The sequence below is a fragment of the Caretta caretta genome, chromosome 13 (assembly GCF_965140235.1).
Source record: "Caretta caretta isolate rCarCar2 chromosome 13, rCarCar1.hap1, whole genome shotgun sequence".
Lineage (NCBI taxonomy): Eukaryota > Metazoa > Chordata > Testudines > Cheloniidae > Caretta > Caretta caretta.
Genome location: NC_134218.1, coordinates 16,047,949 through 16,074,920, shown reverse-complemented (window position 1 = coordinate 16,074,920; position 26,972 = coordinate 16,047,949). Strand labels below are relative to the sequence as shown.

The 26,972-nt window shown below is 39.9% G+C and overlaps 2 protein-coding genes across 6 annotated transcripts; one reads left to right on the top strand and one right to left on the bottom strand.

Moving 5' to 3' along the window:
• Window positions 1–6,292: 6,292 nt before the first annotated feature.
• On the bottom strand, window positions 6,293–23,889 carry DPM1 (dolichyl-phosphate mannosyltransferase subunit 1, catalytic). Of its 5 annotated transcripts, none has more exons than XM_048819828.2 (9): window positions 23,660–23,883; window positions 22,443–22,542; window positions 20,113–20,146; window positions 17,741–17,817; window positions 17,601–17,626; window positions 15,910–16,005; window positions 13,472–13,540; window positions 13,090–13,204; window positions 6,293–7,901 (listed from the first exon to the last, which is right to left on the bottom strand). In XM_048819828.2, the coding sequence occupies exons 1-9, from the start codon at window positions 23,776–23,778 to the stop codon at window positions 7,797–7,799; spliced, it is 741 nt and encodes a 246-aa protein (XP_048675785.2). In that variant the 5' UTR covers window positions 23,779–23,883; the 3' UTR covers window positions 6,293–7,796. The 5 variants fall into 5 exon arrangements, with proteins under 5 accessions (XP_048675785.2, XP_048675786.2, XP_074974869.1 ...); XM_048819829.2 differs by lacking the exon at window positions 6,293–7,901 and adding an exon at window positions 7,909–8,492 and having other exon boundaries at window positions 22,436–22,542; window positions 23,680–23,769; XM_075118768.1 differs by lacking the exon at window positions 6,293–7,901 and adding an exon at window positions 7,909–8,492 and having other exon boundaries at window positions 23,680–23,769.
• MOCS3 (molybdenum cofactor synthesis 3) lies at window positions 23,842–25,629 on the top strand. Its single transcript, XM_048819824.2, has one exon. It carries the CDS (start codon window positions 24,014–24,016, stop codon window positions 25,388–25,390), a length of 1,377 nt encoding a protein of 458 aa, XP_048675781.1. The 5' UTR covers window positions 23,842–24,013; the 3' UTR covers window positions 25,391–25,629.
• The last annotated feature ends 1,343 nt before the right edge of the window (window positions 25,630–26,972 follow it).

Sequence of the window (26,972 nt, the reverse complement as noted above, 5' to 3'; positions counted from 1 at the left end):
CTAATTTTCATAGGAATTTGAAGAATTGAAATAAGAAATTTTATTTTTTGTTAAACAGATTGTTACCTTTTGTGTTTTGAATTGGAGTAAAGTTAACAAGACTTTAAAAAAAAAACCTTTATTGTTAAAATGGCATCAGCAATGTCAGCACAGCTTAAGGACTTGGAGGGACAGCAGAGGGAGCAAAGACCATTTTATTTTTGCAAAACCTAGAAGTAGTAAGATTTGTATAGTACTTTCTTAAAAATAATTTAGATTTAGGGTCTGATTTTAAGACATAATTGTATGTCTAATTTCCCAAGCAGTCAAGCATGCAAATCAGGTAGCTGTATGTGCAAATGACCTTAGCCAATTTGTGTGTGTAATTATGTGCCCTACCTATTAAAAAAAAAAACCAAAAAACAGGGGCCTTGTAATCCACAGGATTTTCCACATCTATAAAATGAATACAACTAATATTTTTAGGTCCAAACTTTTACCTGCTTCTATGTTCCTTTCAAATGCTATTCCAAGAAAATATTCCAATAAATATTCCAAGAAAAAAATTGTTCTGGATCGTTATTCCATAATTTTGGTACTGTGATTTTATATAATTCAATAAGCTTTATTTATATATTTAACCATAATTGGTAAGCTATTATTGTTTGGAATCATGTACAAACAACTTTCCAGTACATAAAGAATTAGAAATTTGAGGAAGCATCAGCTTAGTTACATTGATTAAAAAACAAATCATGGAGTTGTGTAATGGAGTGAAGTGATTTGTTTTAGGACAGCAGAAGAGGCATGAGGCCTCGTGGAAGAACTGCTCAAAGAACAGATCTAATTTTCATACCAAAATTTAGGGAATTTGAATTTCAGGAAGTGGACAGCCCCCAAACCGCTAAATATTCTACCACAAATATGTAACTTTGCTTATTTGAGCTAAATACCCCAGTGCTAGGGTCGTACTGGGCTCAATGTAGCAAGGTGCTGAGCACCCAGCCCCAATCCAGCAACATACTTAAGCATGTGGGTTAACTTCAGGCACAAGTATTTCTGTAATTTCATTAGAACTACTCATATGCTTGAAGTTAAGCACATGCTTAAGTGGTTCAGTGGATTTGCAGGACAGCCTTCTGTGAAAGCCCTAAGGAGAATCCATTTATTTCCCCTACCCACAGTCAACACGTCTCCATTCTGCAGTTGCACAGATCTAGAGGCCCTGCATTATATCTATGAGCTCCCAGTCCACAAGGACTGACTGCCTCCTGCCTGCTTCTGGAGCTAGCCAATCAGCTGTTTGGGGGAGGGGAGCGTCACTGATACAAAGTACAAGGCACTTCCTTTCCTTCTTACCCATTAAGCATGCTGAGCCAAATTCATTCCTACTGCAACATCCCTGACTTCAATGAATTTACACCAGGACTTAACATGGCCTGCTATCCTCACAGGGCACATGGATTCCTGAGAGCAGCGCAGTGCGTCTACTCTAACATAATGACAGGTTTCAGAGGAACAGCCGTGTTAGTCTGTATTCGCAAAAAGAAAAGGAGTACTTGTGGCACCTTAGAGACTAACCAATTTATTTGAGCATGAGCTTTCGTGAGCCACAGCTCACTTCATCAGATGTTTACCGTGGAAACTGCACAGACTTTCTGTGTGTATATAAAGTCTGCTGCAGTTTCCACGGTAAACATCTGATGAAGTGAGCTGTGGCTCACGAAAGCTCATGCTCAAATAAATTGGTTAGTCTCTAAGGTGCCACAAGTACTCCTTTTCTTTTTACTCTAACATAATGTTCATGACTTTGTGGTATATAAATATAGGCAATGTAATAACCCTCCCCAGAAAAGCTAAAATGTATGAAATTATGATAAAACAGGCATTGATATCAACACTTCCAGTAGGTTTTAGTAAATTTTACCCATCTTCCCTCTCAGGATTTTCAACATAAACCCCGCTGAAAATAATAGCCTTTGCAGGAGTCAATGCATGACTGTAAAGCAGTTCACATTATAAGCCCCTTATATGTATGCAGGTTTTTTTTTTTAAATCTCCTTTTTGTCTGCAATTTTCAATGACTGGTTTCTACCCAAAAGAGAATTATTTATTTTTAAAAAGTTAAAAGACAAACCATTCAAGTGTATGACTTATGTAAAGTTTGGGAGGGGCGGGGGGAGCATTTTACCCATTATAGAAGAAATTACATCTTTATCATTTTGGTCTGTCTACCTCAAAAACAGAATAAATTTGTAACATTGTTAGTGGCCCTTAATGAAGACTATTAATGGCACTAAAGTTGAAAAATATTAGCCTTTTTTTAAAAAGCATGTCCATTAAAGTTCTGACCAGCTGATGACAACACTGCGCTATTTATTATTGACATATTGGCTTTAGCATGCACATCAGTGGCACTTCTAGTCCTATCCCCCAGCAGTGCAACCGGTATTTCACTGCACAAAATGGTGAATTTGGGGTTGGTTGCAGATCTTGTATTCATGGGGGCTTCCTATGCTGCACAATACAGTGTTTGGGAGCTAAGGAGGGTCAGGAGCAGAGGATCTATTGTTGTACAAGTCTCTCAGTCCCATGAACAGGGGGTATACTAAAATTGTGGAGGCTACTCTAGCCCCTAAGCTGGAGAAGCCTGATTGGAGAAAAAATGCTCCACAGTCCAAGAGGAAGAGAGAAGGTGAGCAGCTGTTCTCCCAAAGACTCTCTTAGGCCAGTTCTAGGACGTGGATTTGGGCATACATTCACAGTAGACAATTCTGTTGAGCCCATGTGTTAGGGTCAAACACCCTTGCCCCACCCCTTTTCTGAGGCTCCGCCCCTTCTCAGAGGCCTGCCCTCACTCACTCCATCCCCTCTTCCTCCATCACTCGCTCTCCCCCACCCTCACTTACTTTCACCAGGCTGGGGCAACGGGTTGAGGTGTGGGAGAGGGATGAGGGCTCTGGCTGGGGGTGCAGGCTCTGGGGCGGGGCTAGGGATTAGATGTCTGGGGTGCGGGAGAGGGCTCCAGGCTGGGGCAGGAAGTTGGGATGTGGGGAGAGTATGGGCTCCGGGCTGGGGGTGTAGGCTCTGGGTGGGACCAGAAATGAGGGGTTCAGGGTGCAGGAGAGGGCTCTGGCCTGGGGCATGGAGGGGTGAGGACTCCAACTGGGGGTACAGGCTCTTGGGTGTGGCCAAGGATTTTGGGTGCAGGAGGGGCTTTGTGCTGGGGCCAAGGGGTTTGGAGTGTGGACTCTGGGGTGGGGCTGGGGATGAGGGGTTTGGAGTGGAGGAGGGGGCTCCAGGCCTTGGCAGGGGGTTGGGGTCATGTGGGCTCCGTGAGGGAGTTTGGGTGCCGGAGGGGACTCCGGGCTGGGGCAGGAGGTTGGGGTGCAGAAAAGGGTTCAGGGTCCTGACGGTGCTTACCGCGGCTCCTGGGAAGTGGCCACCAGGTCCCTGCAGCCCCTAGATCAGGGGTTCTCAAACTGGGGATCATGACCCCTCAGAGGGTCACAAGGTTATTACGTGTCGGGGGGGGGGGGTCCACAGCCTGTCAGCCTCCACCCCCAAACGCTGCTTTACCTCTAGCATTTATAATAGTGTTAAATATTTTTAAATGTGTTTTTAATTTATGGGGGTGGAGTCGCAGTCAGAGGCTTGCTGTGTGAAAGGGGTCATCAGTACAAAAGTTTGAGAACCACTGCCCTAGATGCATGGGCAGTCAGGGAGGTGTTGCCCCCACACGTCTCAGTTCCTAGCCAATGGGAGTTGCAGAGCCATCCCTCAGGGTCAGAGCAGCATGCAGAGCCTCCCTAGCCCTCCATGCACCAAGGGGCTGCAGGGAACTGCGTGGAGCTAGGGCAGGCAGGGAGTCTGCTTTAGCCTCAACCCCCTGCTGTGCTGCTGATTGGACTTTTAACGGCCTGGTCGGCACCGCTGTCATGGTCCCTTTTCGACCAGGTGTTCCGGTCAAAAACTAGATGCCTGGCAACTCTAGCACATGTATCCACTTCCAGAGAGACTCCAAGAACAAACATGAGCTGCTTCTTCAGAGGTGCAGGCTTTTAAGACCAGGTTAAAAGGGACCTAATTTTTTTTTTTTTCAACAAAATGAGCTTCTGCTGCTTAATTCCCCTCCCACCCACCCTTGTTTTTTTTAGAATCTTAGAAATATCAACAATGGTCATTCCTGTTTTTTATGGAGAACATACTGGATAGCTACAACAACCCTGAGCTGTCGTTCTTTTAGAGGAGCAGTGGTGTCCAAACATTAACAAAAATTCTCTCTTTCCAAATTGTTATTCACAGAAGTTTTATATAAATGTGTTAACACACACAACCACCACACCATTGTTTTGAATAGTGACTTTTTCCCCTCAATTGCTCCACTTTCACTCTCTTCATTCTGTAATTTGACAAGTTTTGAGTTAAGAGTGACTTTTATACTAGACAAAAATCAATATTGCTAATGTAAAAGCAGTGTAAAATATTTATTTTTAACAGTGTTCAGGCCTGTGTTATAAGACATGAAGAAATTTTTTCGTTGCTTTGCATGTTGCCTCTAAGAGATAGCAGAAGGGGGCTCTCTTACACAAACTGGTATTCTTTCCTCACTTCTCAAAAATTTAGTAGCAGGGCATTGAAAGGATTTTATTACTTAAATAAAAAGTTGTCTGTTCGCAAATCTCACTAATCTGCATTGGGTCTTCTGGTCAACAGTGGGTGACATTCACTCAATACACAAAGAATGAGTAAATAGGCTTCGTACAGGGTACTCCATTGTGGTTGGGAGTGGAAGGAATTCATTTCCCAATTTGAAAACAGGGTGCATAGTTGCAGCCACTATTTCAGCCCATGACTTAAATGGGGAACACTACCCCTTGATCCAGGGTTCCTGGCCACTAGATCCATGTAAATATGGATCTACTTGTCCCTCCCAACACTCCATTTTAGAGAGGCCTGTTCACATTCAGCAAAGAAGCAACCTCTCTAGCACAGGGATGGTGCAGAGGGCCCCCACACCCTCACTGAGGGACAGCATGGAACTTCAGGGGTGCAGGACCCTGGTGCACATCCCTTCACCAAGAGGTGAATTTCACACTGGTGAAGTTCTATTGTCATTTCAAAAAGGTCATTATCTGCCCACCCACCCACTGATAGCATGGGGCAAGTATTATAGTTTTTCGTTTGAGGTTTTCTACTGGTTCATGCTATTCAATACCACTCTTTGTAAAAAGAGTAAGAAAAGTTAATTTACACTTAATATGCAAAGTAAGAAAAGTTCTCTATATAGATAAATGTTGCTTTTATGCACCAGTATTAGAGATTTTGTTCCAAATTTTCACATCTCTGCAAACAAAAACGTGCAGGCACCTGTGAGCCTAATTTGCACACACAATTACCACACTTGCATTGATAATCAAGTAAACTAGACAAAGACACGACCAGTTAGACACCTACCTTTCACAAGCAAACTGCAGTAACTGTATGCACAAGTCAGGTGCACACATTTTTAAAAAATCCAATTAGACACAAATTTAAAATCTAGGCCACACTGTGTTGCAGTTGTATCACAAATAACTGACAATAGTGACCTTCAGGACCTATTGCATACCTTCATCACCAGTGGGCTATAAAACTACCTAGAGAAAAAATGTGATCTCACTGTACCCCCATTATACGTTTTAGCTCATTTTAAAGCTTTACGGTGACATGGAAACAACTGTAATATTTTGGAGTATAAGGTAAAAAGACCTATAATTTAATATAAAAGTAGTTACAAACATTTTATGTTTTGGGCCCTGATCCTGCAAATAATATGTCCATAGGTGGACCCTATTCATTTCAGACTTCATTGGGCTTGCCCACCTTTGCAGGATGAGGGCCTTAGAGTGCACCAAATGAAAGTATATAAATATGGATATAATTTGTTAGAAGTGTGATATACAAACAGACAAGATATTACAAGGTGGATGGCTAAGTCAAATCCAACTGCAATTAAATTAAAAAAGTTGTGACCACAAATGGTTTTTTTTTTTTAAATAACTGATTATTAATATTATTTCCTCTGAACTCTTACAAAACTTTTAAACTATGTAAAATTTTGGAATATATACAACTTTAAGGAGGCTATGACACCAATATATGGTAGACTTCCCAGTGATAAAATGCTGCTTAGAAATTATTTATATTGTAAATATCCCAAGTGTGAATTAATCTAACATTCCTTCTGGTGTTCCATTTTGTTAACTAGAACCATAGATCAGATGTTTATATCTACCAAGATAAAAGAATGCAAACAATTAAATAAAAATAATTATATTTAATGAAGTTTTATTTCATTCTTTGGCTGCTTTGTCTCTCCCCACTCTAATTTTTCTAATGAATGTATTTTTTATTGGTACCAATTATACACTCTATTACAATTCACAACTAGATAGTACTCTATTTTACATATAATTTGGTATTTGTACTTTACAGCCAATTCTTTTCAGAGGCTGAGACATACTTGTCTTAATTATATTTAACATTCTTAGAACAGCAGTATCCTCTGCTTTCCTCCTCCCCCATGAATGTTTGATTGCACTCCACAAAATAGGATTTTGAAGTTTCCACCACCTAAAAGTCATCAGTGAAACATCGAAAAAATATAGAACTATGCTCTCACTCAACAGGTTCAACAAATTCATTAAACAATTTCTAGAACAAATACAACTTCTGCATGGAGAACTATTGGTTAGAGCCTTCCCACATGAAGTCAACAGGAGGGGTCTTTACTGAGTTCAGAGATAAGTGAATTGGGGCCTGTGTCACCATGGGTTCAGGTGGGATGGGTCTCTCTTTTTAAAAAATAAAAGTTCAAAGAGTTCACAAAAAACTAGAGTAGTCCACATTTGTATATCTTCATATTTCTCTTTTAAAGAGGCTTCTGTTTCTATCACTCCTGTCTAATAGCATGTTTACAAAAAACAAGTCCCTGTAAGCATTTGTATTAGGAAATTCCTAAGCAACTCAACATTGTGTCATTTTACATAGTCTTACTTTTCTCCAGCTCCCCTGTAAGTTTTGTAGAAATGGTCTTTCTGACATTCTATGTAGACTTTTGTTGGGAAAAAGAGGGACAGCTATTGGTACAAGTATATATAAAACCCCAATTATCTACAAACCACAAGGCAAAGATAAGATAAATCCTGTTTTTTCTGTCGTTACTTTCCTCTTCTTTTTAAGCCATCTTTAACTTCAACATGAATAAGATGATAAATTAATAATGTAAGCATGCAACCAAGCTTTATGCAAAAGATCATTTGGATTTATTTGTGTATTATTCTTAACACAGTATGTCTGACTGAAATTTTCAGTATTAGTCTGGAATAAAGAAAAAATATTTTGTCAGAATACAATTTAGAAAAACTGCATCTTTCTGTATACAGCAGGCTCTTGCTAATTTGCACACTTTATAATTTTCATGCACGTAATAGGAAGAGGTATCATGACACTTTTCAACAAAAATGTACAGCACAGAACTGAAGTGTGGTCTAATTTATTAACACTTCATTATTCGTACGAAAAACAGTACTGCGTGGGTTTTCATTATTATACATTGTTCATAAATACACTAGTTCATTTAATTTGAAAATAATATTCTGTGATACAGTTTATTTGCTTTATTATGGTTGGTTCACTTAATCACAAATAGGCGATGGGTTTCCTGGTCACTAGGCAAAGCAGCAAGCTTGCACAATTGAATATATTTTAAAAATTAAATTTAACTCATGAGAATGTTGCATTTTAAATAAGAATTAACTTAGGGTAAGCTCTTATCATGTAGTTGCAAACAAAGTTAACAGTCCTTTTAAGAAAGACACTATTTCATTGCCTCCCAGTTTAGATTCACCATAGACACGGTCCACAAATGATATAGGAACCTGTTTAAAAAACAAAAACCACAAGAACAATTTATTCTAATTATTTTAGGAATTTAACTTCATTAATATAAAGAAAACACAGCTTGAAATCTATTATGCATTTTATATTACATTTAGCACAATCAGTATGTTCAGAACACAGCACATCATCATTTAAAAAGTAAAACTATTACAGATTTAAATATGTAGTGTGCTGGTTGTGTTAGCAAAGCCACTGTGCTTTTCCACACGGAGACCAGAATAGAAGACTCAGGTTGACAGAGACTTAGCAACAACACCTGAAGTCTCCAAAGATGGGTAGAATCTGCATTGGTGGTTCCTAACTTTTGTTGTTGAAGCCTCTCCTAGCAATTGATTTGTGGATGAATGCCATCTTCTGATGTCCCTGAATGCTGTGCCAGGTATAGTTGTGTCTGGTCTCACTGTGCTGTTTTTTTGTCTTCCATTTTTTCCCCCTTTAGTGTGGATTTGTCGTTTGTTTTTTTTAATCCCTTTCTGATCCGTCACCAGAAGGCTACATGTTGCATAGGATTGATGTCCATTAACAGTCTCATACACATCTGGGCTGCCTGTGCTCTCATTGTTTAGTGCCTCAGGAGTAAAAGGAGAAGAAAAGAGCAACTTAGGTTTGCGAGCTTCTGCCTGAGCTCACGGCCCTGATTAAGTGAGCTTCCATCCTGGATAACTACATTAAGAGCTGCTACAGAAACAGAGAGAAAGGCTTAGAGGAATGCCCAGCACTTTACCTACAGTTGTAAGAACACACTTGTAAGGGAAATGGGGCAAATATCTGGGATCATGCTGCTTTCTTTATCATCACTGTTCTACCATCAGTCTTAACTATGTCTCACGGTTGAGATACTAGAGTGTATTGTGGATCACACCTAGGGACAAGTCTAAAGATATTACTCTTATCATTAGCCACTGAGTTTTCTGAACAAACTGTTCTCAAAGACAGGATCAGTGAACTGGACACCCAAGGGCTCACAACATGCTGTGAAGTTCCAACCAACCTCCTTATCTAAATTTCCTCTGGGTCAGTGAGGCAAATGTCCTTTGAGGTGGTTTAGGCAGAGATTGCCACAACTGGAAGTGGCAGAATTAAACAAGTACTTGCTTGATGCTCCAACATCAATTCCTCATCATTGGCAAGAGGGGGGATCATGAAGTGGCCTTCTGCTCAACTTCACTGACGTAACAGAGCTGTATACAGTACTTGTAATCAATGCACATTTGGTATGCAACATCCACTTGGGTCTATGGATCTTCAACAAGCTGTTATATTATTTTTAGAAAAAAAGTTGCTTAAAATACATAATTTTTAGTTCCTTCAGTTATACAAACATTGTCCAAATTCACTTGCCGTTCATGAAAGGTTATAAACATATTGCTTCACCCAAGTACTTCTGTCCATTATTTTGCCAGAATGATATAAATACATTAGAGAAAGAGGAAGACCAAGGACTAAGCAGGCCTATTATTCAATGAGGAGGGAACCCCAATAACAGAAAAAAATGGAGCAATGGCAGAAGTGTTAAATGCTTTTTTGTTTCAGTTTTCTCTAAAAAGATTAGCAGCAATGGAATGACTAACATAGTGAACATCTGCGCAACTGGGATAGGATCTGAAGCTAAAGTAGAGAAAGGACAAGTTAAGAATTATTTAGACAAGTCAGATGTCTTTAAGTCAGCAGGGTCTAATGAAATACATCCTAGAATACTTAAGGAACTAGCTGAAGAGATTCTGAGCCATTTTCTTTGAGAACTCATGGAGGATGCGGGAGATCCCAGAGAACTGGAAAAGAGCAAATATAAAAAGGGGAATAAACACAACCCAGGGAACTATAGACAAGCCAGCTTAACTTTGGTATCCATAAAGATAATGGAACAAATAATCAGTCTGTAAGCAGCTAGAAGATAACAAGAACAAATCATCAAACCAACCTAACATCCTTCTTTGACAGGGTAAGAACCCTTGTGGACGGGGGAAGCAGTATATGATATACATCTTGACTTCAGTAAGGCTTTTGATATTGATTCACATGACCTTCTCATAAGCACACTAGGGAAATATAGCATAGAGGAAGCTATCAAAGTGGTTGCACAACTGGTTGGAAAACAGTGAGAGTAGTTATCAATGACTGACAGTCAAGTTGGAAGGGCATATTGAGTAACGTCTCATAGGGATCTGTCCTGGGTGTGGTTCTATTCAATATCTTCATAAATAATTTGGATAATGGTACAGAGTACACTTTAAAAGTTTGCGGATGATACCAAGCTGGAAGGGGTTACAAGCGCTTTGGAGGACACGTTTACTATTCAAAATGATCTTGACAAATTGGAGACATGGTCTGAAATAAACAGGATGAAATTCAGTAAGCACATATGCAAAGTACTACACTTAGGAAGGAATACTCAATGGGAAACGACTGCCTAGGAAGAAGCATGGCAAAAAATAATCTGGGGGTTATGGTAGATCACAAACTAAATGAGAGTCAAAATGTAATAAATACTGTTTCAAAAAAAGCAAACATCGTTCTAGGATGTACTATCAAGAGTGTTGTAAACAAGACAAGAAGTAATTCTTCCACTCTGTTCAGCACAGATAAGTCCTTAGCTGGAGTCCTGTGTCCAGTTCTGGGAACCACACTTTGGGAAAGATATGGACAAATAGGAGAAAATCCAGAGGAGAGCAACAAAAAAGATTAAAGGTCTAGAAAACATGACCTATGAGGAAAGACTGAAAAAACAGGGTTTGTTTAGTCTGTAAAAGAGAAGACTGAAAGGGGACATAGACTTCAAGGTACGTAAAAGTATGTTGTAAAGATGATGGTGATAAATTATTCTCTTTATCCACAGAGGACAGGACAAGAAGCAATGGGCTTAAATTGCAGCAAGGGAGACATAGGTTAGACATTAGGAAAAGCTTCCTAACTGTCAGGGTAGTTAAGCACTGGAACAAATTACCTAGGGAGGTTGTGGAATTTCCATCATTGGAGATTTTTAAGAACAGGTTAAACAAACACCAGTCAGGGATGGTCTAGATAATACTTAGTCCTGCCTCAGTTCAGGCGACTGGACTAGATGACCTATTAAGGTTCCTTCCTGTCCTACAATTCTATAAGAACTCTTAATATTCGAATAGAAAAGCATGTGTAAAATAAGAATACTCCAGGGCCCAAATTCAACAAAATTATCTCTGCAGAAGCATATAAAATAAAAAATTTGGATCTGCACTCAACTGGCAGTTTCAATCAGAAATCAGCTGGCATGTGTAATATAAATACACACCACGCCCTTGTTATTGTGCCAGAACTGAGTATGTCTCATCTCCAGGCACAGCTGCCTATGCCAAAAGAGAGGCCAAGGCAATCATCTGGTAGATACAGTTCTACTTCTCACAACAAGAACAGCTAGCCAAAGAAGAACATAAACTAAGACATCCAACAAACTCCCCTAGCTTTCTCACTAGGATCCCTTTGACAACATTGACAAGCACCTCAACAGTTATATTTAGCTGGGATAGGAAGGAAAAAAAAATATCAGTAACTCCATGCTGGAGAGGAAGTCAGTGCAGGATGCTTAAAGTGGCATGGCATTCTATGAACAGTGAAAAGAGAACATTTTGTAGTCACAAGCCATCCAACATCATGTATCTTAGGGCACAATTTCCTCCACAGAATTAGAATTTACCTCTTAAACTGTTGCTGGACTCCACCTTCTTGTTCAAGAGTATGTCATATTTTTAAATGGTGATGATTTACATAGTGCAAAGGCTGTAACCCTGATACCACCAGAGTATGCATCCTGTGCACTGAAGTGAATTTCACACCTGGTACAAAAGAGCAGCAAAATAAAACAGAGAAGCATAGGAGACCATCCAGGTACGGCATATGCCAACTCTGCTACACACCACACAACTGTTCTCTTTTGAGTTGGTAGATCTCAACTGTCTTTTTCTTTTCATGGCCAAGTTATGTCATATTAAACTTTGACTACTATTGAATTTTAAAGTATGCACAGAACTGAAATCCTAATCTTCACATGCAGATTTTGAAATGGTGTGAGCATACACATACACACAAACGTGCCTAATTTAGATCCTAGCACCTGCAATTACCCAATCTGCATGCACATTTATGTGCCCGATTTTTCTGAAAATCAGGGCCTTAAAGATCTGTATCTAGATAAGCATTTCCAGGAAGAATCTGTCAGAAACAACAAATATTTGTATGGTTCTAATATATATGATTTAAACTACATTTATACATTTTCAAATGTGTCATGAGTGCCTAGAGCTTGAGGATTTATCATCATTAATTTTTGCATTACCATAGCATCTAGGAGCCTCAACCATGGACCAGGACCCAATTGTGTTAGGCACTATACAAACTCAGAACATAAGACTGTCACTGCCCCAATCTAAGTATAAGACAGGAGGCAGACAGACAGAAGGGGGAAGTACAAGCAAACAATAAGACATTGTTGGTCAGCATAATCAGCAGTTATATCAGTGTACCAGCAGCCTAACTGTTGTCAAGTATTTTTTAGGCATCCTGGCAAAAGAGAGTTTTAAGGAGATTTTAAAAGAGGATAATGAGGTATCTTTGCGGATGTTTTCAGAGAGCTCCTTCCAATTGTGAGAAACTACAAAGAGATTTGACAATTTAGCAAGTGGACAATGGAAGCTAAGAGTAGGTGCAAGGGAGATCAAGAGTTGGGATGGGTTGGGGACCCTGGGACAAGTGGAGAGGTTAGCGGAAGAGAGCAGATGAGAAACTTCTGCATCTGACAGGAGAAAAGGAGGAAAGAGAGTTACAGGAGGGGATGGAAAAGCAAACCAAGGGGCCAGAGAAGGTCATATTATATTTTGTCAATTTTCTCTTAGAAGAAATATGCAAGATCCTGCACAGAGAGACAAGTGGAATAAGGAGGGGAAGGTCTGAAGAGTGAGTCAAAGGTGGCAAAAAAAAAAAAAAAAATCAGCTATGATTGCAAGTGTGGGATTTAATTATGTTGGAGAAGTAGAGTTGCGATCATAACCCCCTTAGGGTCATTTGAAAATCCCAGCCCATAGCTGCAATGACACTTCCTAGGAGTTCTTGCTCGGCAGTTTCTTTGCTTCTAATAGCCCATACCCACATTTACAGTATAAAATTGAAATGTGATTTTCTATGCTTTTACTGTACCTCTCCAATAGTGTATCCTAACTGTCTAGCTCGAACAATCATCTCCATCTGGAAGACATATCCTTTAGAAACACATTTTTCCATTAGTTTCTGCAAGACCTCCTTTCTGTATAACCTGTAAATTGAAATGAAATTGAAACCTGTGGCAAAACTTTGGATTTCAGATACAAAAATAACATGTACAGGCATTGTACTAGCAGCCTACCCACATAAATACTGTTTAAAAATAGTCACTAGAAAGTTTTATAACTCCAATCCATCTTTCTTTACTCAAATAGATGTCATAGTTCCCACTACATATTCTTGGATAACAATTGAGAAAATTTTAATACAACCTCATAGTTATAAAAAAAAACAAAAAAACCACAAATGAGCCATGTACCTGAAACTTCCTGTTAAATCTGATGCACCTGGTCTCAACAAAACCTGAGTGACAAAGTTGGCACCACGACTGTCAAAGAAGATATGCATGTCAATAACCACTCAAAACAAAGTTTAGAAAGTACAAGCAGGGTTTCCATAAAAGAAGTTACCATTTTAACATAAAAAAGGCAAGATTTTATTGCTTTATATGGAAAGTTATATAGCTAAATAGGTTTTCACTGCACTAGACTGGATTAATAAATGTGGAATTTGAAGTAAAAAACATTTAGATCAGTAAATACACATTTTGCTTTTCAACTGGAAGTGAATATACAGATAACAATGTTCTTTAAAAAACAAAACACTGTTTTTAAAAGCCAGATTTACTATCCTTTTACATGTTTATAGTAGAATTATCATATACAACCACACATTATACTGCTCTGTAAAGCAAACTGCAATTAAAATTATATTGCAATATAATTTTAGACAGATTAGTCTTCTGCTTGGATAATGTTCGCCTGTAAGAGGAGGAGAATGATAGCCTAGCAGACAGGACACTGAACTTAGATGTAGAAGATCTGTGTTCAGTTCCTGGCTCAGGAAGATTTCCTCTGTGACTGTGGGCAAGTCATTCCTAAAGTCTCACAACTGTAAGGGGGCATGACTTCATGTATAACTCTGTAGCTCCAAGCACACTTTGAACACTAGACAGTAATTATATATAGCCAATATATGAATGGAATCAGTACATTCCACTTCCTCCAGGCTTTTGCTCTAGTCAGTTTGGTTTGGTTGGCAGGAAGATGAGGATAACTCATCCTGCCATTTCTGATTGTTTTTAATTATCAGAAACTTATTAATAAGTTAAGAGACTGATGTGAATTGTTTGAAGTGTACAAAAAAAGCATTTCCATTTATTCTGAGGTATCCAACTCTTGGTTTGGGGTTCCCATTTAGTTTTTAACGTATCCAATTAGCTAGCAAACAAGTAGTCCCTCTCAAAGAACGCAGCTCTTCTCTTCAGATTTAACCTGGCTGCAATATTATATCGTTCTAAACTCTACCACAGTTTCCAATCTAAGAATGATTGTTCTATCTCCATCAGTTCCTGTGGGGTCTGACTTAAATCCAAGAGGAAAAAGCACCCACATCAGCTGAAGCTTACACAGAGCTCTGTGTAAGCTCAAAAACTTGTCACTCTCATCAACAGAAGTTGGTCCAATAAGAGATATTACCTCCCCACCTTTGTCTCTCATAAAAAGATGAGTAGTTATTCTAGCCATTAAAATAAAAAAACCCTAAACATAATAGGTGTGGTGCCAACTCCTTTTCAAAATGACACCAGGGCTTCTGCTCCCAATTCTTTTGAGGGCCAACTGAGTCAGACTTGTTTTGAGTGAACAGACCTCAGACACATTCGAGAAGAGCAAGATTTTATGGGGGGGGGAGAGAGGGGGGGAATCTACCCCTGCTGATTCAGCCCTCAGTGATTACAAGTCCACCACAGAATTCAGAAGCTGATCTCATGTTCATATGTGACTTATAGCATTTTTATTTTGTCTTCTCCTTAGGAAAAAAAGATTTCCAACTGTCTATGGTTAGAACTGTATTAGACTTTCTGGCAAGATCTAAGGAATGGTTTATATAGGCTGGTAATAAATTTTCACATGAAAGCTTATGTTAGATAATGCTTAATAAATGAAAGACAATATTATAACCAAAAAGAGAGCAAGTGGTTTACTGTCCGGGGGAAAGGCCAGCACAGCCTTTCAATACAAAGGTACACACCTATGAACTTTGAAGAAATGTAGCAGTATAAGCTAGTGTTCTATAGGTGGCAAGGCCAAAAACTGTCCCAAATTGATACAGTGAAGATTTACCCACAGTAGTGTTCCAACTCTGACCTAAGTAGTCCAATTTCCCCAAAAAGATCACATGGTTAAGTTCTTTCTTGATGTTCTCTTATCCAGAAAATATCAAAGCATATAAGTTTCTATTCTATTATTAAATAGGATTTTGTGATGAGAAATACTGTTCTGTTTAAACTACTTATACGTCCCCTCATCACTGTTTTATCTTAGTGCTTCACAAACTTTATTCTCAACATCTTTGGGATGTAGGGAAGTACTATTATCCTAATTTTACGAATGGGGAATAGCGAGGCTAAGTAACTTTTGTGTGTATGATCCTGGGCAAGTCTCTGGTGGAGCAAGGAATTAAGGCTGGGTTTCCCAAGTCTGATGTTATAATGCCTTAACCACTGGACATTCTTTCCTAGTCATTTGAGATCTAATCCAGTTCACGCAGAACTGCAATTTGAACTCCCAGGAAGGGGGAGTCCCAGAGATGAAAGGCATGATGATTTATCGGTTGAGTGTGCTTTTCTTTGAAATTCTTGAAAAAAATTTGAGCAGTAATTTTCTTATCCGCAAATATATAGGTAAAAATACTAACCTGATTATTTTTCTTTTCAAATCCCAGCCGTGCACACCTCCATTTCCTTTATACCGAGTTCCAGACACAATGTCAAAGTTACCTTCTTTTTGCTTTCTTCAAGAAATACAATTTATTTCAAACATGAAAAGTCACTGTATTAGTTTAAAGCAAATTTATATTGTATAGACCTTCAAACAAGGTACGATAGAAATTGGCATGAAGGCGATAATTATGTTGGGTACATTTATATACCTTTTTAAACTACTCTCTTTACATTCTTAAAAAGCAGAACTATTTCAGAACATCTCATAGAACTTCAAAGACTGCTTCATGAATAATTTATTTAGACCTACTTATTTTAAAAAGGAAAAAGAAAAATTAGACTCCAATGTAAAATGGAGATTTAAAAAAAACAACATATTAAAATATTTAACCACCACCACAAACTGACAGTAACAAGGAAATTAAAAGATAAGTCTGATGTTATCCTGCGCCCCTCACTGTACCTAGCTCTTCAGAATATTATATAGAATCCTTTGTTTGAGATCTTCTGCATTACATCCCAGAAAGAGGAAAATTATAAACAGAGTGACACCCTTAACTTTGAAGATACTTGCTCTCGATTATTTTTGATACAACTTTTAATGTTAAGGAAAAAAAACTTCCATAATTAGTGAGAGTTAACTCTATTTTGTAACTGGGTACTGCAACTTTTAACAGATCACTGAGTCATTGTGGAAAACAAAACTTTTGTTCAGGGACTGTTCTTGTAACATAAAATCTAGTTTTAGTCTTTAAATTTTTTTGACTGATCTTTTAACTACACATATACTTCTACTCTCAAAATGATAAATAATAGTTGTAACTGTTCTATCTAACTATCTCACAAAATTTAAAGTCTGGTTCTACTCTGAAAATTAATAATTCCATTGTGGAGTTTCATGGTTATTGTTTATCAGTGACTCAATATCAAATATCCTCAGTGTGCAAGTACAAAAGATATTTTTTCTTTGAACTGGAAGCCCTGCAAAAATTAAGCTAGGATCTCTCCTTCTTGTGCATCGTCACTTGTAAACTGAATTCCACCTCAATTACACCTGTGTAACCCCATCGCCTTTAACTAGTTTGCAAAGGTGTAACTTATTAAACACCTCTACTGATGATGCACTAGCAGGACTAGAATCCAGCTCTCTCTCTCTCTCCACTATCCTAGCCCCTGCAAGGACAACAGGAGTAAAAAACTTTATTTAGTCATTCAACTCAGCATCTTTAATGCTAACTGCACACTTGAAGCAGAACTGTAGAGTAAGAAAATACCATTTTTACTAAGTTACTTTTCAAAGTAAAACCAGTTAAAAAGAAAAATAAGTGCTTAGTAACACATTCTTTCTTCCTTTAAAGACATGTTCTTGTAGTCCTTAAGCAAATAAAACTTCCATTGAAGTCTATGGGAATTTTGCTGGAGTTAATGTCTGCGGTACTGGTACTTTAGAAATATTTGGGTCTTATCAGAGCCACCCAAATCCTTGCCCTGACTACAGTTGCAGTTGGTGCTAAGCCTTGAAACAGTTTTTTCTGATGCAACAGCCATACAGTAATGGAAGGTATTCAAATGGAGGTAGCCATACAGTAATGGAAGGCATTCAAATATTAACATGCAACTTCAACAGCTTAAAAGTTATACTCCAAATATTAAAAATGGTACCCACCTGATGAACTCTGGAATAAATTTTGGCTGAAAACAGGCAGATGGGTGGGAAAAGAAGAAAAAGAAAAAACAAACAATCAGTAACAATTAATTAAAAACACTTACCAAAAAAAAAAGACCACACAAGATATAAAAACTTACATGGTGGGAGAGGTCCGCATCCATAATAATAATGAAATTCCCTGTGGCATGCTGCATTCCATGAATATAAGCAGTGCCTGATAAAGACATCATAGAAATAATTTCATCACTATCTTAACATTCACACAGGTCTCTAACCAAATTCAATCTTTCTACAAAGTCTCAAAATTATATTACAAACGTGGATTAAGTAAATACCCCTGAGGTTTTTGTTTTAAAAAATAGGATATAAAAATCATCTTAATGTTTGAAGATTGCCGTTTCTCCAATAATTTCAGTACTAGATTCCAAAAACCTAAAACTTTGCAGGACAAACTTCACTGCAGTAGAAATAACCAGAAAAACATGACTTCGTAAATGGATAGCCACTACAGGTAAGATTTTCCACAGTGCCTAAACTACTTGAAAATAGACTTACTCACCTAACTAACTCATGTGCTTTTGAAAATTTTACCATTGACCTTAAACATACTTCTTATTAACTTCTACTTTGTTCAGTCAGTCAACATTTACGAAAATGCTCCATCTGATGCCTAAGCTTAAAATCTTTCCTTCCTCAATTTAAATTTTTTTGTTTTAACCACATTATGTGAGTCAGTTCATCTATATCAATAAGAGACAGAACAAGCTAAGGTATCCAAGTTTTTCCTCAAGCAGGCCACTTTCTGATCTCAGTGATGCTGTTTTAAGTCCACATTTTTTCCAATAAAGCTACAATGGCATAACTGAAATCAAAATCTGGCACCCGCTCTTCATTACCTCAGATTAACTTTGCTGTCCTCCTAGAAATTTTCCAAAAGGTAGATGTCAGTTTTTGAAAAGCATGCATCCAGATGTGGACCTTGGTGCCCATATCAAGCATTTACACAGGGAATTCTACTTCTAGTTAATGAACAGCTCATCTCTTGTCTCTTTCTCATGATGTTTGCAAAATTACAAGCCAGGAACGTAGCTGATCCATGCAGTGTATATAATTAGTAAATATATTTATTACAGGAAAGACAGGGTGCATTAAAAACCCAGAACCAAGCCAATTTTAATAAATATAAATAAATATAGGATTTTGTTCTTTGAAACACGGAACAGAGGATTACAACCAAGGTAAAGATAAATATTAGATAGAAAATAAAAGATACTTAGGCTTTTTAAGGGCTCATATCTAAATGAGAAATGCAATCTGATATAAAAGGTGAATTTAAATACAGACAATTCAGTATCAAGACTTAGAACTTTGTTCTCCTTTTGAGTATTGGCACATGCCATAGTTAAACATTTCCTGTGGGATAAGTAGATTAACTGCACAATACTTCACCAGCTTGTGAGAGAGGGAGGTGTCAAGAGATTCAATAAGAAACAAATACTGATTTTCATTAAGTCAAGTAGGTAAGTTGTGTTCCCTTGCTTTTTCCATTTCAATTACTGGAGGTGAAGAAATCTGGCATGACTAACCTTCCCCCAGTATGTTTTGTGATAAATGTTTTCATTTGAGTAAGAAAATTATGAAACGCTTAATTTTTGCCTTTTTTTAAAAATAACAGTGAAAAACAGACATGTTCTGCATATTCCTTGAGTAGTAGTAATGAGGCAATGGTGGAGCTACAGAAGATCCAATCTTGATCATTTAAATTCACAGCAATCTTAGAATTGATTACAGTGGTTCAGGATTGGCCTCAAAATTAGGACTACATCCTGGTATGAGATAAGGAACTCTTGTAATGTGCCTAAAAGACTTCAAATTCACACCGAACTTAATAGGGGAGGATGGTGCTCCCTTGCATGACTGGCCCATTCAGGGAAATGTATGATTTGAATTACAGTAGTACCAGCATGTCCCAATAAATTGATTCAAGCCACAATGAGCACTGTACAAACACACAGTAGGAAAGAGTTCCTGCTCCGAAGACCTTAACAAATTAAGATCCCAGTTCTGCAATTTGCTGCATGAGTAGACTGTTACACTTGCGCAGAACCCTAGTGATTTCACTGAGTCAATGGGGTACCATGTGGGCACAGCAGTCTGCCCATCTACAAGTGGCAACTTGTTTAAATTTAGGATCTGACCGCGTAAAAAGTAGGTGAGGCAGGGGAAGGAGGACGAGCATAGTAACTGTTTTCCTGCTACTATGTAGACTGGCCAAGACCACAATTTGCAGGTTTGAGGTTGTGGGGAACTTGCTGTAAGTTCACTATAATATAACGTGTGTGGTTTTTTAATCACTGCACATTTGTTTGCTTATAATTACTTGATGAAAACGTTTATTTCTGTCTGAGGGTTCCACTATGACTCCTCCTATGGAATGTTAAAACTAAAAACCAAACAAAACAGATAGCAGAAAGTTTTACTCTAAACCAGAAGCTTAATGAATACTTACCCAATCCCAGCTTTTTTGCTCTGGGCCTTAGAAGCTGCAAGATATTTGGGGAAATTAGGTCATAAATTAATAAAGTTCTATTAGCTGAGACTACAGTTTCTCACACTTTCTGTGACATCCCACCATTACATAGCTCAAGATGCTGAACCAATACTGAAAGAGTGATTCTTTTCCTTTAAATATCTAGATACTACACAGAATCAAATTCACCTAAGGAAAGACAGGTTCAACAGAAACATATTAACTGGATATATAAACTAGATTAAAAGCCAATCTATTTTAAATTTTTCTGAAGAACTTCTGTGTAACATTCTGGTTGTTTTCTTAAGCCTCTCCTCCCACAATACCCACTTTTTGAAATACCCTCTTACAAAGCTGAACACACAATTTCCGCCCCACCAATTTTGTGGGGCGACAAACGTTAAGAGGTAATATCTGAGCAAACTCTTGGAGTGACTTAAAATAGTCAGTACTGAATATACACTTTTACACACAAGTGTAATTCAGCTTAATAGTCGGTCACCTTACTGAAAATCATCAGTAAGTCGTCAGAGGGAGCTCAGCACCTCATAGGCCTAGGTTCTTAGACCAAGGTTCCTAGGCCAAGGTTTTCTTTTTTTTTAAAAAAAAAGAGTCTAACATTAGACATTCAAGTCCATATTTAGATTCCCGTCTGATTTTCAAGAATGCTGAGCCCCTCAAAATTCCCACTGACATTAATAAGAGTTGGTGGGTGCTCACTGAATAGGGTGAACCAAGTATGGACTTTGGAGTGAACCAAATATGGACTATGGGCTAACTTTAGACTCCTTGATTTAAAAATCTTGGCTTCTTTTGATCCATTATAAGTGCCTGTGAGATTATAAACATTAGTGTGAAAACCAAAGGAGAACAAGGATAGACCTCCTGTAAAAAGTCAGTTGCCATTAGAACTTCTGTAGAATGGTTATTTTATTCTCTTTTCTTTTTCCCAAAAATCTTTGTACAACTCTGTGTGGGAATCTCAGTTCCTCTGTTTCTCAGCCAGTTTTAGAAAACCAAAAGTAAACTTCTTGACCTTCAGTAATGGAGTTTCCTCAGACCAGGATACAGTTACTACCTAGTAAACAGGAAACACCATCAAATTTTTTAAATATAGACCTTTGTGCATCAGTCAGAACTGATTTTGCTCACTACCTACAATTAATTTCAGGAAGCAAAGAAAACTGGACTACAAAGAAATCATAACTGATTTTTACTGATGCTCTCTTATTTTCCTGACATTAGATCAGGGTAAGCAGATGTCTATGCCTGCATGGAGTTCCACTGAATTATATGGGACTCCACGCAATATCAAGGGTCAGCTCATGTGGATCCGACTGCAAGATCGGGGGCCTTCGAGACAAGTACTGTAGTGATCTGCATTTGGTATTACTGTTTTATACAAAGTAGCAAAAGAAAATACAACAAAAAACTCCAAATTCCATATACACACTTATCCTTACACAATCTTTAAAAATATTATTTTAATTCACAAACACAATCTTAAACTTCAGTCCCAGAAAATGAAACTTTACAACTGTCAATTAATGGACCCAGGAGGTGGGGGAAAGAGGGAGATAAAACATATTACATTTTTTGTTGCTCAGAACACTATGAAATTGAACTTTGAGTTCTCAGACCACATTATGGTTATGTGCTTTTATCACTGAAAGGAAGCATCTGTAAATACTCAAAGTCTGAATGAATTAAAGTGATATTTACCCCATCATATATACTTCACTTTATTCCAAGATATTGTTCTGGAGTAGTACAGAGAACAGAAACCCCTAACAATCCTGTTAGAAGGTTCTTCATATTAATTAGTATATTTACTTAGTCTATTCTTCATAATTTACTTCTAATATACATCTGCCTAGTTACTCACACCTGCAGCCAAAGAAAGTAAAATTCAGCTTTATCTACTCCTCATCTTCCCTTTTGAATATGCCCAGGCCAAGTACAATCATCATAATTTCTTTGACCGGGTGCATGTGCACAAAGTACTGAAAACATTTTGTAAACATTAATTCATGGGGCTTCACAATATTCCCTGTGAGGCTGCTATTATTACTATCCTCATCATTTATCATCATGGCCTCTTAAGAGCTCTTTTAGTAAAACACTTCTATGAGTCTATGATTTTATTGTAGGGTAAACTGGGTCACAAAAGTTAAAACAGATTGCCCAGGGATATAAAGAAAGCCAGGTCTTGCACCCAGAAGCCCCAACTTTAACCCCCATTCTAACCACTTTAAATACTTCTCTATCCAACAAAAAAGAAAAGCAAAGAAAAAAAACATACCACTCACAATTTTATCTGAACCATATATCTTTTCCAACTGTTCAGCAACTTCCCATGTCCCATCTGGGCTTCCATCATCTATGATTATAATTTCAAAGTTGCTTCCACTGAAATGACAATTATTTTGAAATGAACACGTGGGAAGCCAATTTCAACAGCTATGTTGTTTCAAAAGGCTTGAAACAGAAGAAAAAAATGCAGAGTGGTCCACTAGCAGCAAAAATACAAAAAGTTGCAGCTTTTAGAGACATATTTTAATGTACTCCTGTTTCACTTGCATCTTAAGATACAGTTGCTTCACAGCAAATTGAAACAGTACCAGCGTGTCCATCATCTTACTACAAGACTCATTTCTAGTCCCAAGCCTGTTAGACTCTGGATATTAAAAGGATCACTGATCCCTTGATCTAGTAATTTTTCCTCATAGTGGTGCAGGGCTGATTACAAATGCCAGATTCGTACTGTGTTTACAGTAATTTTGTTTCCCTAAATAAAGAGTGGGGAAAAAAGGAACTCTTCACTGTTAGATGCACTTTCCACTGCTAACAGAAAGAATGTAGACGTTTTCACACCACGAATGACTTTATTATCCCTCTAGGCTATTGCTAGTACTTTATAAATTCTTATGGACAGGGACCAACTAGTTATATGAATATTTATGCTCAGATTTTCAAAAATGTGTTTGTGTGTGCGCATGTAACTGTGCGAAAAGCCAAAGAGCTCCAAAAAGCAGGCCCAGAAGAAGTTAAGAGCACCTAATTTGTAAGCTTCCTGGGGCAGGCACCGCAGTTGCTGCTCTACAGGTGTGACCCCTGACACAATGGGGGCCTGGGTTAGGCACTACCACAACCCGAACAGCCAAGCTAAAACCTGGCCTCCACTGCTGTGACGCGGGAGAGGTTACTAATGCGGAGCGCTCGCACGGCAGCAGCTGTCCCGGCGGCCGGAGCCTGGCGAGCTACCACGGCAGCCGACCCGCGGCCAACTCGGCTGGACGGGCCCGTCCCCGCCGGCGGCCGCGCTCAGCCGGCGTACGTTCAGCCCCCGCAGGGATCCCCGCACAGAGGCGCCGGGTCCGGCAAGCTTCCGGGGACAGGGACCGCGGGGCTGCGCGGAGAGCACGCAGCACCGTGCTGGGGAGGGGGCGACGGCGCGGCCCGGCAGGCCCCGGGAGGGGGCGCGGAGTCAGGCACGGGTGGGCGGGGGAAGCCGGGCCCCGGGTACCTCTCGTGGAAGCTCCGCACCAGCAGCCAGACGATGAGCGGCAGGTTCTCGCGCTCGTTGTACGTGGGCAGCAGCACCGAGTACTTATCCCGAGCTCGGTTCAGGCTGGCCGCGGCCATGGCGGGACCAGAAAGCACCCGGAACTAGCGGAGCGGTTACTACGCTCGGGGAATGAGGCAGCCAAGGCCCAGCGAGCCCGGCGCGTGGCACCGACGTGTGCGGAACGGGTGGGGCTCAGCAGCCCCGCGGTCGCCGGACCGGTTAAGGTGTTGGGCCGGAAGCGGAAGTGTCCCTCACCTCGTGGCGCTTTGCGGGCCGGGCTAGGCGTGGGCTGCTTGGGCCTTCTCTCCGGTCATGGCGCTCAGCGAGGCGGCCCGGCTCCGGGCCGAGATAGACCGGAAGGAGCAGGAGCTGCGCGCCCTGCAGGGGCAGCTGGCCGGCGTCCTGGTGAGAGAGGCCGCTGAGGAGCCGGCGGCGGGGCTGGAGCTGCCCCCCTTGGAGGCTCGGGCCGCCCTCAGCCCGGCGGAGATCCTGCGCTACAGCCGGCAGTTGGTGCTTCCCGAGCTGGGCGTGCGAGGGCAGCTGCGCCTGTCCCGCTGCGCCGTGCTGGTGGTTGGCTGCGGCGGGCTGGGCTGCCCCCTGGCCCAGTATTTGGCGGCCGCCGGCATCGGCCGCTTGGGGCTGCTGGATCACGATGTGGTGGAGATGAGCAACCTGCACCGGCAGGTCCTGCACGGGGAGGCTAGGGAAGGGCTGCCTAAGGCCCTGTCTGCAGCGGCCACCCTGCGGCAGCTGAACTCCACGGTGCAGTATGTGCCCTACCACCTGGCCCTGAGCCCCAGCACTGCCCTGGAGCTGGTCCGGCAGTACGACGTGGTGGCCGACTGCTCAGACAACGTCCCCACCAGGTACCTGGTCAGTGATGCTTGTGTCCTCGCTGGGAAGCCGCTTGTATCAGCCAGTGCCCTCCGGCTGGAGGGGCAGCTGGTTGTGTACAACTACCAAGGGGGACCCTGCTACCGCTGTCTCTTCCCAAAGCCTCCTCCAGCAGAGACCGTGACCAACTGTGCAGATGGGGGAGTCCTGGGCGTTGTGCCAGGCATCATGGGGTGCATCCAGGCCTTGGAGGTGCTGAAGATAGCTTCAGGAATAGGTTCTACTTTCAACCAGTTCATGCTGATGTTCGATGCCCTTGAAGGCAGATTTCGAAACATCAAGTTAAGACCCAAGAAACCAGACTGTGCCGTTTGTGGTGACAAGCCAACTATGACCAGCCTACAGGATTATGAAGCATTTTGTGGTTCATCAGCAACAGACAAGTGTAGAACTTTACGCCTACTGCCAGGTGAAGAAAGGATATCTGTAGAGGAGTACAAAAAGTTACTAGATGAGCAAGTCCCTCATATACTGGTAGATGTTCGTCCACAGGTAGAAGTGGACATCTGTTATCTTGTACACTCTGTCCATATTCCTTTAAGTAAACTAGAGGGAAAAAATGAAGAATGTTTGAAATTTTTAGAAAAGAGAATATGTGAAGAAAAGCAAAGAACTAATGGCAAAACAGCTTTCCCAGTGTATGTTATTTGCAAACTAGGAAATGACTCCCAGAAAGCTGTGCGAGTTTTACAGGAGTTGCCTGACAAAGGACTTGGGTCGATATTGGCTAAGGATATCAGAGGGGGGCTTATGGCTTGGGCTAGCAAAATCGATCCATCATTTCCCCAGTACTAACATTCTAAATATTAGAATAGACATTACAATAAATTTCTACTGCTAAATGGTCTAGTGTCACACCTACTCTGTTGAGTAAGTACTATGGTGCATGTACAAAATGGGGAGAAGATACCACAAAGTTATGTATTAAGTGCTTTCCATGTTCACTTCTAAAAAATCTGTATTTGTTTGAAATTCATTAACATTGAAATTTGTTAACATTCTACATGTTTGTATAAAAGAAATAATACACTTGGGTTTTTTGTGTTTGAATTGTGGATGTTGGGTGTAATGAATTGAACGTGGATGTGGGAACTACTGAGTAGCAATTCTGGTCCTGACAGTGACTCACTTGTTGCACTTCCTTTGAAAATCTTTACCTGTTGCTGGGCTAGTACCATTTCAGGTCCCTTGATACTAACGATGGAGAAAGCTTTAAGGGTGCAGTGGTAAAAATTGCACTAGCACTTCCACCGTTGATAACGTTCAGGGTTGATGCATCAGTGTTAGACCAGTGGGATGATACCAAGCTGAAAGGGTTGCAAGCACTTCAGAGAACAGAACTAGAATTCAAAATGATCTTGATAAACTGGAGAATGGGTCTGAAACAATAAGATTAAATTCAATAAAGACAAGTTGAAAGTACTACACTTAAGAAGGAAAAATCAAATGTATTTGTACAAAAGGGGAAATAACTGGCTAGGCAGCAGAAAAAGATCTGGGTTCATAGTGGATCACAAATTAAATGAGTCAACACTGTGATGCTGTTTCAAAAAAAGCAATTGTCATTCTGGGTTGTATCAAAAGGAATGTCGTATGTAAAACATGGGACATAACTGTTCTGCTGTGCTCTTTAGTGGTGAGGGCTCAGCGAGAGAGTAGTGTCCAGTTTGGGGTGCCAAACTTCTAAGAACAATGGACACACTGGAGAGAGTCCAGAGGAGCACAACAAGATGTTTAGAAACCATTACATATGAAGAAAGTTTGAAAGAACTGGGCATGGTTAGCCTAGAGCAGAGAAGGCTGAGGGGGAACATAAGTCTTCAAACATGTGTAAAAGATAGTTGTGAAGAGGATGGTGATCAGTTGATCTCAGTGTCCACTTAGAATAGGATAAGAAGTAATAGGCTTAGTTTGCAGCAAGGAGGATTTATGTTGGATATTGAGAAAAACTTTCTATAAGGCTAGTTAAGCACTGGAACAGGTTACCTAGGGAGACTGTGGAATCCATGTCCTTGGAGATTTTTAAGAACAAGGTTAGCCAAAGCAGCTGTCGGGGATGGTCTAAGTATACTTAATCCTGCCTCAGTGTAGGGGGGATGTACTAGATGATGTCTTGATGTCCCTTCTAGCACTATATTTCTATGATTATATGAAGGCCACTTTAGACAAGTCACTTAATTTTTTATTTTATTTTTACTTTTCATGTCTATAATATTGCTTCACAGCTGCTGCTCTTTCTAGTGCTGTCTGAGAATGAAAAGTGTGATGTAAATGTTGAGTGTTATGAAAGACAAATTATCATTGCACCAGGACAAGGACAGTAGAGTTACCACACTCACAGTAACAAAACCACAGAGGATCACTTCCTTGTTCAGCG